The sequence below is a fragment of the Amphibalanus amphitrite genome, unplaced genomic scaffold, assembly GCF_019059575.1.
Source record: "Amphibalanus amphitrite isolate SeventyFive unplaced genomic scaffold, NRLGWU_Aamphi_draft 000000F_arrow, whole genome shotgun sequence".
NCBI lineage: Eukaryota > Metazoa > Arthropoda > Thecostraca > Balanomorpha > Balanidae > Amphibalanus > Amphibalanus amphitrite.
Window position 1 is genome coordinate 2,398,701 of NW_024881498.1, and position 15,640 is coordinate 2,414,340.

The following is a 15,640-nucleotide window of genomic DNA, read 5'->3' on the forward strand; positions in this document are numbered from 1 at the left end:
TGGGCTCCAGTAACAAGCGGCATTCCGCAAGGCACCGTTCTCGGTCCTGCACTTTTCACAGTGTATGTGAATGACATGCCAGCACAGGTCACCAACACAGTGAAGATGTTCGCAGACGATACCAAGCTGTACTGCAAGATGACTGCCAACCACGATGGCCTGCAGGACGACATCGACGCTCTGGTCCGCTGGTCGGAGACATGGCTGCTCCCCTTCAATGGTGCGAAGTGCAAGACCATGCACCTAGGCTTCCACAACCCAGACCGCACGTACCACTTGAATGGAACTGCTGTCGCCGCCTGCGAGGAGGAACGAGACCTAGGTATTATCATCGACAGGCAGCTAAGATTCCACAAGCAGACAGCCGCTGCCGTCGCCAAGGCTTCACAGATACTCGCAGTGATCCGTCGGTCGTTTGCGAACCTGGATGAGTTCACTTTGCCTCTTCTTTTCAAGGCCTTAGTCCGACCCTTCCTCGAGTTTGGGAACGCCATCTGGGGTCCATTCTCCAAAGAAGACCAGAAGAGACTGGAGAGAGTGCAGCGACGCGCGACCCGCCTGATCACGGACCTCAGAGACCTGCCGTACCCTGACAGGCTTCGCCGCCTCGGCCTCCCATCGCTGCACTACCGCCGTCGCCGTGGAGATATGGTGACCGTGTACCAGCTCTTCCACGGACTTCTGGATGTGCCGCTTGAGTCACTGCTGACGAGACACGAAGCGCAAAACACGCGAGGCCACCAGTGGAAGCTGAGGAAACCAAACGCCAAACATCTTTCTCGCAGGAACGCGTTCAGCGTCAGAATCATCAACGATTGGAACGCCCTGCCAACAGACGTCGTCGCTGCTGAGTCGCTGTCGTCTTTCAAGGCGCGGCTGGACCGGCACTGGTCGAGCGTGATGTTCGACATCCCTACCCTGTACTAAGGACCATAGCCTCTCCGATTATGCCTTTCACTCGATACGAGCGGGACCCATAGGCCGAGTGGCCTTATAACCCGATGACCAACTAAGGTAAGGTAAGGTAAGGTAAGGTCACGACACACAAAAAAAATTGAAAAATGAATTGTTTGGAAGTTCTAGACCTCGTACGGAAACAAAAATAACACCATTCGATTCGCCGTGAAAAGCTGCATCAGATAGACACCTTTTTAGGCCTTAACAACCAACTTTAAAATTTGACCTCACTTGACCTGACCTTGACCTGACCTCGACCTGAAATTCATCCAGAGGTGGTCCATATCACTTATTCAGTATGCCTATTGAATTCTATGAGTAAAATGACCCATAAAACATGTGTCGCACATGCCCTTTTCTATATTTTGTTTTTGGTGACCTGACCTGACCTGACCTGACCTGACCTGACCTGACCTGACCTTGACCTCGACCTCTGAATGATATTGTATGCAACGAACATTGTCTTGGTAGAATAAAAGCACGTTTTGGGCAATCAGTCTCAGTCCATGACTCCATTCTTCGGCAACTACGGTGCAAGGCCGATACTGTAGAAACTTGCAATTTGTACCCTTGACCTGACCTTGACCTTGACCTCAAACTTAAAATTAAGTACATGTTTATAGTTGTTCGTGATGGGATCTTTCGATTGGCGTTCGAATTTTCCAAATCGGACCATTAGTTCGGGAGATAACAAGGGGGGTAAAATTTACCCCCCCCCCAGCCCCGCGCGTTCGGCTGGAGACCCCAGCCCTGCGCGGGTTAAGTAAGTGGGGTAATTTGAACATGTGGGGCAATTTGAACATGGTATGAATAACACAAAATTACGGAAAACCATAAGTGGCGCGACAATAAGACCTATGAGGGAAATTATCGTTACTAAAAGGGGTATCATATGAACGGGGTTTAAAGTTTCAGGGAAAGAAGATGTTGACGCACACTGCAAAAAAAAACAATTTTGCAAGTAAAAACCCCTAACAACACGTCATTGCAACTTCGTTGCAGTGCAAAGTCTTATATAACTACATAGTGCCTAATACGCAACGGCTATTGTTGTACAATGAACTAATAAGTGCCTTCAATCCAAGAAATTTGCTTTTGAAATCTGTTTTTAAATTTGACAAAATAAATTATAGTGTGGGGTACCTAATTTGAACAAAGTGTGAGAGTTTTAATGAAGACATGGATAGCTCCGAAAAAACAACGCTCCTTGTTTTTGTTTTTGCCAATGTCTTCGATCCAAAGCAGAAGCACATAATTGATGACAGTCTTATAAAATGTATGCCTTATGTCCGTCCAATGTCCGGCATTTTTGTTGATCTTCCGCCAAAAAATGTTCAAGTCAGCAATTTGTCCTAATATGTCCGAAAGTTATGCAGAAATCAACACTCAAATTCATCATTTACATTGCTTATAATCTAAATTTACCAGCCGATAAGTGTTTTTTATGTTGAGAGCTTCACTAAGCTTTCCATTCGCCAATCAACGCCATGCAAGATTACTTTTTAAAAATGCTGAAGTGTAGCAAGCCATCGTACAATGTTGTCCAGTCTGCTACCTTTGACCAACCAATTCCGTATTGGACATAGGACAAATCGAAACTGTGAATGTCCAGGTTCCCATCGGCACCACTATAACAGATGAAGTAAGGTTGGGAGAGTTTTACTTTTATCGAACGGAAATGATAGACGTTCTGTGAATTGAAGATAGGCGACTTCTGTCGACTTACCGGTGTGCAGCGTGCAGATATTGATACCCTGCACTGCAACGGTTATTTCTGTTGTGTTTTTTTCCAAAAAAAGGTATGTTTAGCATTGTTCTGCCTATTTGTTTATGGATCAAACAACATCGGTGCTGGCGAGATTATCATTTTTATGGCAAGTAAAGGCAGTATGTTCAAATTACCCCACGGTGGGGCAATTTGAACACACCGTGACTCGGTGGAGAAGTGAGGCTATGCTATTCAAACTATACTCGGCTCGTCAAAAAAATGAGGCTTACATGGTGGAAGGAAGTGATATTTGCGCTACTGAAACAGTTTTTCTTTATCCAGTGTTGAGCTGGAATTTGGTGCGACGAGGAAGACTTCAAAATATGTTCAAATTACCCCCACCCTACCCTACGACCTTGGGTTGGTGCTGTGCAGCTCAGAAGCCCAGTGGTCACCCCGTATGCCGACATGGTTCCTTAAAGTGACCATCCCACCTTAACCCGCGCCCCGTAGGGCTACCGGCGGACCCTACCACCCGTAGGGGGGGGGGCGTTTCGGCCCCCCCCCCTAAGATCTCGGAAATTTACCGGCCGATTTTAAAAATTCGAACGGCGTCCGATAGCCCCACCCGGGAACTACCCTGTGACCAAATTTCATTGACCTAGGTCAAACCGATGACGTCACAGGTCAGCTCAAAGGTCAGATTTTCACCGTTCACAGGCATTTCAAGAAATTTGTTGTGAAATCGAGTAAATTGGTAAGTTATTGAAAACCATCGATGGTACATTGTTCGTCAAAAACAGGGGTCGGCAAATGGTGGGGCATGCCCCCTTTGGGGGTAATGGCGCCCTTCGGCGGGGGGTAATGAGGGCCTCTGAGAAAGCCTCATCTTTTTTAGAATTAATGGCTCCCTTGATGGGACAAACATCGCAACTGTTGTGCCCCAGGATTCAAAGATTAGTCGAGGTCAAACTCACAAAGCATGAACTGATTAGCTGGCGCATGCCAATTTTCATGTATGATGTAGCTGCTCACCATTCCGTACAGTCGTGGAAAGTAACTGTCATGTACTAGCCGGCGCTCGTCTATTGGCGTTTTCACAGTCACTAACGCAAGGGAGAGGAGTCGTCCATTGCACCCTGACCTGAGCATCTCGGTCTCTGAGCTGGAGCTTTGCAGAAAAATTGAGCGTGTTGCCCGTGAAGATAAGCAGCCGCTGCTACCCAATTTAAAGGTCGTTGGTCATTGGGTGACCTTCCATAGGTCAATAAAACTGCCGAGTTAATCGGGTCCTGCTGTAACTTCTTGAAGTGAGATTTTGTGGCCTGCCATGGTCTCAAGAAAGATCTCACAAATCAACGGTTATTCGGGTTAAGGTCATGCCATTTTCAGGACAGATAAAAATGATCGGCTCGATGGTACAGTTTTTTTTTCGTGATCCGACCCTTTTAACGTGATCTATTCTCGAAAAATACCCGCTACCCCTATACGTATGGGGGTTAACCCGCGCCCCGCTGGGGCTCCTGGATTTCCACGCCCTGCTGGAGATGGAGGCTGAACACCCCCTATTAACTTGGCTCCTGGGTCACTAGCGAAACGCCGTAGTCGGCGATCGAAAGAGCGTAAGAAATGATGAAGAAAAAACTGGTCACCTTTTAGGTCAAATCAAAGGTCAGGTCACCAGAGGTCATCGAACGTAAAATTTCGCCAATTTCCAGGTCAACCTTTGACAATTTTCGACAAACTGGCCTATAGTTAGCTCAGGAAAGGATAGAGCTACAGCGCTGCGGAAAAACGCATTCGATAGGTCTCTTAACGTTTTTTCTGATGCCTGCCCTCAGATTCAACCGAAGATGGTTTAGCCTGCAGGAGACAAAAACTGCCAAAATGTACGTTGCTTGCTGATAGTATTTCTTAAATAACTTTTCACTCAAAACTTGCAAGAGCTTACTTTTATCAGCATCGTGATCCTCCCGTCGAGAAGCATCGAAGGTTTTGTTGCACATCAGTCGATCCGTATCGTCGAGCTGAACACATCTAAGGCATTTTCATCGCTCTGGGATGCCTTTATCAAAAGTTATTAGCGAATAGCTGTTAGATACCATTCATGACCTGAAATGACCTCAGGGACATACAGTGGGGTTACGGGTGCAATTTTCCGGTTCAGCGGTCATGTTTACTTGTAAATAAGAGTGTCACAGTGTTAGGAATGACACTGGTCCAAAAGAGGCGCCTTTCAATTTTCTACCATTGACTTTGCGCCCTCTCCCATTGATAAGGGGAGAGGGCGTGAAATTGACCTGAACTTGGGTCACCGACATCAAATCTCCGAGATACAAATTTTGTACATGTTGTTGCCTTTATCAATTCCTGAAAGTTTGAAAGAGATCTGTCACTCAATGCAGCTAAAGCAGGCGTTGCAGTCTTTACTGAGGTGAGGTCACTTGACGTGATCTGGTGACCTGACCTTGAGTGACTCTGGTCTGAAATATTCACAACATGTGCAGAAACGATGTATGATAAAATGTTCCAAAATGGTGGCGCTCCGTGCCAACATTTTTGAGATATTTGCGAGAAACCGCAGGGGAGGGGGCCTGCGTTTCTCGCAGATATGGTACCCGAAGAGTCACGGAAAAGTATGGAATTTCAGTAACCTTGGTTGTATCACCAATGGGGTCTGGTAACTAGGTGGGGGTAATGGCCCTGCCTGGCGCCAAAAAAGGGGGCACGACCCCGGAGGACCTGCCGACCACTGGTCAAAAACATACTTCGCTATCTGAGGTCACTAATACCAGGTCAGGTCACAGAGGTCAGGTCACTGGAGGGTCACAATATGAAAGTGTCGTGTGATACATGTTTTATGGTCCATTTTACATGACAAATGCGATTATGTGGGTCAGGCAGCCTTTGGGGCCAGCTAAGGTCACGTTTTGGTGAAGGTTAGGTCAAGGTCAGGTCATATAAGGTCAAATTTCAAAGTTTATATTTTTGCATAAAATGGGTATCGATTCGATGCAGCTCGTCACGGGGAGTCCAATGGTGGTCTTTGTTTTGCCCTAAGTGGTCTACAATTGCCAAAAATCGAGTTTGAAAATTTGACGTCATCATTTTTGAACAGTTTTTTTTCGCTATAACTTGGCCAAAAAACGAGATATCGATCTGAAATATGGTATGTAGATAGAAGACGGTAGGTACTATCACATATATTCCGGTTTTTTCGAAACTCAAAAAACTTTTTGGATTTTTTGGCTAATACATATGTATATCCAAAAAATTGTATTTGATTTTTGGGGGTCAAAACTCAAAAATTTCAAAAATCCAAGATAGCAGTTTTGTAGCCCTGTCAATTCTACACCTTTTATGATTTTTGATCATTTTTCTGTATCTTCAAAGCTGTAGGCCTGACAGCTCTTCTCGCGAAGGTCTTTTTTCGGTCGAAAATGGCAGAACATGACGTCACTCTGACGTCATTTGTGGCCAACCTATCATAGCCTCTGGAGAAAATTTTGGTCACAATAAGTAAAATTGATGCCCGGAGGGGTCCTGAAAGTTTGGTGGCGATATCTCCAGCCGTTCAGGAGATATCGACGGAAAAGGACAGGGAGGGCCGAAACGCCCCCCCCCCCCCCCCTACGGGGCGCGGGTCCCCCCCCCTACGGGGCGCGGGTTTTAACATTAGTTTTGAGTTGAGATACCCAAATTGGTGGCCATGGCCTGCAAATACCGGTTTGGGCACTCACAAGTCACAACATCGAAAAATGCTTTAATTCGGAGATATGGAATTTCAAACTTGCAGTTTTCGGATTCTAAGGGGCTAATGCATTCGAATACCCCCTTAGAATTTGTGACGTCAGCGGAGATCTAACGATTTTTAAATCTTTTACTAAAACGTTTGGTAGCAGGCGGTGGTATATGCTGCTTTAAGCGTAACAAGTGCCGCACTTTCAAATAAAGTGGCTAGGAACAGCGGAGATTCCAAAAAGTAAACAAAAGTAAAAGTCTATTATCTTGAAAACCGGTGAATATTTTTCGATGAGATTTGGTAGATATTCGTTTTCGCTCTTTCTGAACCGAGCGACATCACTTTCATATCAATTCATTAACTTTTTTGAAGGTGGGAGGGTCCCTTTAACCCGCGCCCCGCTGGGCTATTAACTTATTCAGCCATACGCGCCCTGCTGAGGGGGGGGGGCAGATTCTGCAACCTTGTCTAACTTCTGAACCGATGCCACAGTGGGGATTTTTCCGATCTAGCGCGTCTTAATTCTAATTTTTTTTTGGTTTTTGTTTTTTTTTGTGTCAGTGGGGCTAAAAAAATGTCTGAATTTTTCATATATGGCATTGTAATATCTGTACGTCCACAGCAAGACCAGGAAAAATGCGCACAAAGTTGATACTCATGCGTGATTCCTCAATAGGCTCAGTAAGGCCCGAAAGTGTAGCTCAATTTCATTGTCCTGTCCTGTTGGTTTTATTCTTGCGAGGTCTTAACCATCGCCGGCCGAGGGGGGGGGGGCGGGTGCCGCCCCTCATAGGTTTTTTTTTTCGCGATAGCTCCGAACACGCTGGCGATAGAGAGCTGAAACTTGGCATACCTGACCTTTGATTCAAGCCGGATCTTTTGGCACCAACCGCATTTTTGGGTCAGGTCAGGTCACTGACCTATGACGTCATAAGTGAACCTCTGCACGGTCTTCAGATGTCGCAACTTCGCAACGCCCTCACTGCCAGAGGAGATGTCACAGGGAAATGAAACTTGCAGGATCTAGTATCCATTTTGAGTCTCACAACTTGTTTATCTCGGATTTTTCCTAAAGGTCAGGTCATTTTCGTGACCTCACCATTATAAGTCAATGGGGAAAAAATGAAAACTGCTATTCTGGCGCCGGGAACGATCTCCAACTATCTCAAGCACACAGAATTGTGATTTGATGCACTCCTTGCAAGGTTAGATGCGTCACTTTTGCAATGTTGACCTTGCGTGACGTCATTTATGACGTCATCAAGGTCATATTAGTTTTTCGTCAATAACTCCCGATCAAATTGAGCTAGCGAGTCGGGAAAGCCACCAATGGACTCAGGAAGACCTGCCGAATCGAATGATATGCGACATGACCTCTTTCGACCAGCTTCGTGAGCTGGGGGTGCTGACCTGACCTTGACCTGAGGTCAACACCCTAGTTGACCTCACCCGAACAAAAAGTACCTATATCATTCGAAGCGCCTGAGCGAGGCGAACACGATGCTGCCAAAATCGTGGCTCTGCGGCCGTTTTTTGCGAAGTTATTCACCAAAAACTGAACCGTACCTTGGGGCACTTGACCTGACCTCAGAGGTCACCGGTTGACCTGGGACCTTAAAAATCGGGTACCAATCTCTGCGTCTCGTAACGGCGCACACGCTCGTTTTGTCCGCGACGCGCTAGCTCCACCAGGGGCGAAACGGCGAGGGGGGGTCGTTTGTAGTACGCGTTGACCAATCATATTGCGTAGTTCAAAACCAACTGCATGCTGATAAGCTGACGCTGGCCTCTGTGACAGGTGGCTGCATTCTTGGCATTCTTTCGTAAGGCACTAAATTCCTGCGTAAAGGCGGCCGTCCACTGGTTAGGCGCGAATCTTTACGCGCTGAATTTAACATTGGAGTCTATGAGCTGCGCGCCGACTGCGCTTCATCGCGCGTTCGGCGCAGGCCGCTGAAGCGCAGTCGGTGCACAGCCCATAGGCTCCAATGTTAAATTCAGCGCGTAAATATGCACGCCTAACCAGTGGACGGCGACCTTAACCCGGCAGGCGGTGGGCCTCCCGGCCACCTTCCGCGCGGTGGGGGGGGGGGCATTTCCCCCCCCCCCCGTATCTCCGCAACTACTGGATGGATCAGGAAAATTCAAACGGCGTTCGATAGCCCTGTCAAATTTGTCGAAGGAAACCAAATTTCATTGACCTCGGGGTCACCGATGACGTCACAGGTCAGGTCAAAGATAAAATGTTTCACCGTTCACCGTTTCTAGGGAAAGCGCTATAACACCGAGTAAAACGCATTTTGTCGAAAATCAGCGATAAGGCGTCAGTTGTCTACTATGGACGTCAAACCCCTTGAGACCCCACTTTTTTGCGATAATTTTTAAATGCGTCAACTCTCGTTGACAATATTCTGGCAATGTGTGTTTCAGAACCTGCCGAAACTTTTATTACTAAGGTATTTTGACGCCAAACGATTATGAAAGGTACTTCTCATTCACTCGTAATGCTAAGGTCAATTCAGGCCCGGGCAGAGGCTTGCGCTCGGCCACACTCGAGCCCCGCCACCAGCGCCATCTGCTCTTAATGTCATCTACCAGCGCCCGCTACCACTACCAGCTACCGCCCACCATCAAGCCTGAATGGAGCGCGAGACGCGAGTGACCGGTCGCCGGGCTAGGAGCGCCGGAGGGGTAGGGCGGAGTTTAGCGCTGACGTCATTACGTGGCTCCGCCCCACGAGCGCGTAGCCTCTACCCAAACAGCAGATTCGTTCCGTGAAATTTAACATTACGAGTGAATGAGAAGTGCCTTTCATAATCGTTTGGCGTCAAAATATCTTAGTAATAAAAGTTTCGGCAGGTTCTGAAACACACATTGCCAGAATATTGTCAACAAGAGTTGACGCATTTAAAAATTATCGCAAAAAAGTAGGGTCTCAAGGGGTTTGACGTCCATAGTAGTACATATGTTGCTATTAGAGGTCACTGGTCATACCAGGTCAGGTCACAGGTCAGGTCACCAAAGGTCACCAAGGGTCACCACATGAACCCAACTTAACTAAGGTTGTGCGATGCATGTTTTATGGCCAGTTTTTCATTTCCAACTCAATAATGTTGGTTATAAGACCATCAGGTACGGTTTAGGTCACTTTCTGGTGGAGGTCAGGTCAAGGTCAGGTCAAAAAAGGTCAAATTTCAAAGTTGATATTTTGCATAAAATGGGTATTGATTCGATGCAGCTCGTCACGGGGAGTCTAATGGTGGTCTTTGTTTTGCGCTACGAGGTCTAGAATTGCTAAAAATTGAGTTTGAAAATTTGACGTTATCAATTTTGAACAGTTTTTTCGCTAGTTATAACTTGGCCAAAAAAGAGGTATCGATTTGAAATTTGGTATGTAGATAAAAGGCGGTAGGGACTATCACATATATTCCGGTTTTCGAAATTCATTTTTTTTTTATTTTTCGGCTATTATACTCAAAAAATCTATTTTTATTTTTGGGGGTCAAAATCCAAAAAAAATCGAAAAACCGAAATAACAGTTTTGTAGCCCTCTTGATTCCACATCTTTTATGTCTGAAACATTTTTTCTGTATCTCTAAAGCTGTAGGCCTGACAGCTCTTCCAGCGAAACCTTTTTTTGGGTCGAAAATGGCAGAAATGACGTCATTCTGACGTCATTAGCGGCCAACCTCTCATAGTCTTTGGAAAAACAAATGGTCACCATGTGCGCTAGCTACTCCCGGGAGGGTACTGAAAGTTTGGTGACGATCGGCGCAGCGGTTATCGAGATATATCGAAAAAACTACATGGGGGGCCAAAAATGCCCCCCCACCGCCTGGAAGGTTTAACCTTTCAGCGCGCTCTAGGTGTTGAGCGATTGCGCGCTGAATACGCGCCTCCTAACCAGTGGACGGCCACCTTAACCCGCGCATGACTGGGGGAGGGGATGGGGGGGGGGGGACTCTCCTACAATTTTTCGGCAATATCTTCTAAACCGTATGACGGATCAGCACGAAACTTGCGGTACCTTCAGCGGCATCAATTTGACACCTTGTATTAAAATTTCAACCTTCTAGAGCTAGAAATTTCACGTGCATGGGTCTTCTAAGACCCATGAACGGCAAAACATTTTATCTTTGACCTGACCTGTGACGTCATCGGTGACCCCGAGGTCAATGAAATTGGATTTCCTCCGACAAATTCGACAGGGCTTTCAAACGCCGTTTGAACTTTGCGGATCCGTTTAAAACCGTTAAAAATCGAACTTTGTGGAAGAGCAATGAAACCTATACCTTTTTTTTCAGAAATGATCAGACTACATTGCTGTGGTGTTTGTTTTCCAACAAAATCAAGGCCATCTATAGAAGGTACAGTCACTCCCCCGCCGACCAATCAGAGACAGATCCTGAGTGACGTCACCCCTGATGCTCGCAAGGGGTGCTCCATTCCTTTACAACGTAAAAATGACTAACTTCATTTGAAGATTATTGGTGACACTCTACACATATGGCTCAACCGTTGATGTCATTGGAAAGTGCAACTAATTTTCTAGCGATAAAAAGAGCAGCAATATGCTAAGAAATGGCCGATTTTGAAGATATAATAGACGATTTAAAAATCCTCTGCAGTTGCAGGAAAGCAACGTAAAAACGCATCGAGCTTATGTTTTTACTATGAATAAATCATTTTTTATTAAGTTTTTAGATATGGTATCGATTTAATCAACAACCTTATTACAATATTTTTATTACTTGTAACTTTATTTCAAAATAATATTTTCAAAAATGGCAACTGTTGGCAAGTAGCTTTGAAGCGATTGTGGCGCACCGCGCCATTATTGTCCTGAGGTCCCCTTATGATGTCATCAAAAGTGGAGTGACATGGATGGGCCTGAACAAAATCTCTTCCGTCCCATGTTTGTGATTATCGCGGCAGTAGAAAGCAGTTTGGGGCTGCCCTCAAACGCCACATGCTCTTCAATACCTGACTGTCCGATTTTTACACTGATGGTGTTGTGTAAGTGTATTTGTGTGTGTGAAGTGTGTATGACAACCGTGCCAGCATTCTCAATTTAGTCGTCTCCTGTGTTCTATAATTGTATGACGAAAACATGTAATAGCCTCTTTATAGAGGATATGTTTGATATGTTCAATCACAGATAACAGTAGTACTGGATTGGAAACAGAATATTGGCAGTTGCAGTAAGAGGCCGAATGTTTTTATGCGACGGCGCCAAAGTGGGATTCTCGCGTGCTGCTGGGTGGATAATTTGTGTGTTGTGTATTGCAAGAAATCGTCATTTTTGTGTTTTGTCGTTTACATTTAAAATCGAAGCTACCAATGTTACTTTCATTTGCTTAAAAAATTAAAGTATTTCACTTTTAATTTGATCATTTAGAGGGCACAATGCGAGGTGTTTTCTTTTGAAAACAAATTGTGGTGCAAAGCCTTACATTACATACGTACCTATAGGTAAATCAACAATGGAGGAGGGGAATGAGCGGTAAAAACTGCCGTTCTGGCTACAACCCAACGAACCAAGAGGAACAAAAGATTAAAACAGGAGATGTCTCACATGCCACCTATTCGCTTTTCTCACCGAAACATCTCTACGGGCTCAGTGGGTTGGCGCCATGGGTCAGCGTGACTGGGCTGAGTGGGATCAGGACTATTCCGCCGTGTGTGAGCTGCATTTCAGAAAGGAAGATTTCGAGGATGATCGGTCATTTCGCACCGGCATGCAGAGACAGCGCCTTCGGCTCAAGAGCGGCGCAGTTCTGTCAGTATTGACCAGCGTGGATTACGCGATGCCCCCTGTGCACGAGCGGCCAGCGAAACTAGCCATGGCATCGGCACGCCACTCACACCAGAAGCAGGCTATGAAGGGCCAGACCGATGCGTTCTTCACGAATGACATCAGCTATCAGGTGGCAACTACATACTGGTCGAGTGTTCGACAGTTCCTGGAGAATGAGGCGGTACTCCGAAGTCGAACTAAGGGCCTCAGATGGTGGTCACTGTCACGTTTCAGCCCCGCCGACGCCTCCACCCGAATGGCACCATCACAGCAGGAGTGACAGCAGGATGGTGATCTTGTCATCCAGGAGCTAGTGGCCGCGGTGGCGAAATCCACTGAAATGGAGGGCCTGGATGACAGCGCCAGACACAGCTCCGGCGCCTTGGCACGCTCGGCCACCAGGCGTAACAAGTACGGTGCCTCCGCCAGCCTGCTGATCTATCATGGGGCTACGCCGCTGGAGGTACGACTGGAGAAAGACGAGGAAGACATTGACCTCACCGTGAGGATCTGCCATATTTGGAGGCAACTTGCCGAAGACGGAAGCTAACTAGAACCAGCTGCTGGTCTGCGATCAACCAAGAAGTGACGCAGAAGTGACGAAGATAGTCGTAAACCGGGATGTCGAACTGACCGGAAGTCGTTTGCAATGATAGCCACGACGTCCTTAGGAGCAGTAGCGGCGGAATACCTTCAATTAAGAGGGGGCACCGCCAACTTTAGGTCCCATTCTTTCCATGCAAAGACCATAGGGCTAATGTTAAAAAGCCAAAATCAAAGGGGGGCACGGTGCCCCGGTGCCCTCCCCGTTCCGCCGCCTATGCTTAGGAGCCTCCTTCCAGAGATGTATGCGACGGTTTTCAATCTATTTGCTGGAAAGTGTGGAAACATGGTAACTGATAAGCGAGGCAGACACTCAAGACAGTGCTGTCCATCGAAAGTCAGGAAGCAGACACCCCAGCGGCAATCGGGTTGCGCAGGTGCAACCCGATCGAGGAGCAACAAGATGCCAAAGCTCAGCAGGGTCAAGAAGATGTAAGGCGGGGAAGTAAGGTCGCTGATGAAATTGGGAGGGCAGGCGAAGCGAAGTGACACTTGAAGGGGTGTTTTGTGACGTTGGTTTGAATTGTGACGTTTGGATGGTTCGTTGTGACAGGACTGGTGTCGATTTACATGTAAATAAAGAGATCAAACGCCCATGTACAAGTACTTTTTGTGGATGAGAGTGAGAAATCATTATAATCAAATCTGTGGCATACGTTCCCTCACCACGGTGAGGAAAGTGTAACCAGCAACGTTTAGCAAAATAAGTTGCCATTATGCAAAAATGCAACAATAAACACAAGCACGGCTAGATTGCTTCTTTATAAGTTTCATTCAAATAAACCAATATCTTTTGTTGTTGCCTGTGAGAGAAGATATCGAAGTCTGGGCACGAAATACTTCGGTTCTGTTTTCGGCCTCTTACTGCAGCCACCGGAATCCTGTTTCCAATCCAGTACTACTGTTATCTGTGGTTCAATAAATAAATAAATAAATAAATAAATAAATAAATAAATAAATAAATAAATAAAAATTGCTATTTCATGGCGAAAACTCAGCTCAAACACGAACTTCGGAATCGTTTCGACCGGACCCGTCTCCCGCACTCCTCGACAGCGTATCTTTGATCCACGAAAACAATCACAACTTTAGGAAGAATTCCACATTTATATAGGTACTAGAGGTACAGGTTTACGCGATAACTGTATGTTTTGATATGTATGATTAACGGGTGCATTAGTTTGGGTGTAGAAGCTTGCATTTTTATTGGTATTATTTGTGAAGAACTGGGTAACTGCTTTTAATTGAACTGTTAAGTATGATGGTGATGCATGCGAGTTGTTCGAGCCCTTTGTAAGTTAGGATGTTACTCAATGCAACCCTACCCTACCCTACCCTACCCTACCCCTACACTACACTACCCTATCCTACTCTACCATACCCTACCCTACCCTACCCTACTCCTACACTACCCTACCCTACCCCTACCCTACCCTACCCTACCCTACCCTACCCTACCCTACCCTACTCCTACACTACCCTACCCTACCCTACCCTACCCTACCCTACTCCTACACTAACCTACCCTACCCCTACCCTACCCTACCCTACCCTTACACTACCCAACCCTACCCTACCCTACCCTACCCTACCCTACCCTACCCTACCCTACCCTACCCTACCCTACCCTACCCTACCCTACCCCTACACTACCCTACCCTACCCTACCCTACCCCTATCCTACCCTACCCTACCCCTACCATACCCACATTGCTGTAAAATTTCACGGCCGTAGGTCAACAGACGCCGCCGCAATAAGCGCTACAAAGTGACTACGTCGCACACGGCGGCGGCGGCGGATTATTTCGGATTATTTAGGTGCAACGGTCTGGCCTGTAGTCCACGCAAAGCAGCACCAAGTCGGGACCTCGGTAACGGACAGACGCACCCTCCTCAAATAGGGTGCGTACCATACCCTACATACCCTACCCTTACACTACCCTACCCTACCCTACCCCTACCCTACCCCTACCCTATCCTAACCTACCCCCTACCCTACCCTACCCTACCCTACCCTACCCTACCCTATCCTACCCTACCCTACTACCCTACCATACCATACCCTACCCTACCCTACCCTACCCTACCCTACTACCCTACCCTAGCCTAGCCTAGCCTACCCTACCCTACTACCCTACCCTACTCTACCCTACCCTACCCTACCCCTACACTACACTACCCTACCCCTACCCTACCCTACTCTACCCTACTCTACCTTACCCCTACCCCTACACTACCCTACCCTACCTACCCTACCCTACCATACCCTACCCTACACTACCCTACCCTACCATACCCTACCCTACCCTACCCTACCCTACCCCACCCTACCCTACCCTACCCTACCCCACCCTACCCTACCCTACCCTACCCTACACTACCCTACCCTAGTTACCCTACCCTACCTTACCCTACCCTTACACTACCCTACCCTACCCTACCCCTACCCCTACCCCTACCCCTACACTTCCCTACCCTACCCTATTCTACCCTAAACTACACTACCACCGACAGTCCAAGTTTCAGCTAAATCGGCCCAGAAACGGCTGAGATATTGCAAAAACAAATTTATCGTATTTACTGGCGAATCCCCTTGGCGAGGGGTACCTTGTGTCGGCCTTCGTTGTCAAAGGTCAATGACCGCCCGGCTCTGATGCTTTTCACTCAGTTTTCCAAGCGAACAACTGAGCCTAAAGCACGTGCCCTCTGCTCGGCGCCGGTCGCGGCCCTATCACGTGCACACCGCTGAACCCACACCCTCGAAAATTTAATACGACAAATGAGTGCACGCGCTCGACTTGGCGTGAAAATTTCATCCCCGTAGCCCTCACCG

General features: G+C 47.0%; 2 protein-coding genes across 2 annotated transcripts in view; one reads left to right on the forward strand and one right to left on the reverse strand.

Moving 5' to 3' along the window:
- LOC122378900 (serine/arginine repetitive matrix protein 2-like) overlaps positions 1-15,640 on the reverse strand; it is a 66,206-nt gene that overhangs the window by 30,232 nt on the left and 20,334 nt on the right. The gene's annotated exons all lie outside the window — the stretch shown is intronic.
- Positions 76-927, forward strand: LOC122378954. Its single transcript, XM_043360717.1, has one exon. It carries the CDS (start codon positions 76-78, stop codon positions 925-927), a length of 852 nt encoding a protein of 283 aa, XP_043216652.1.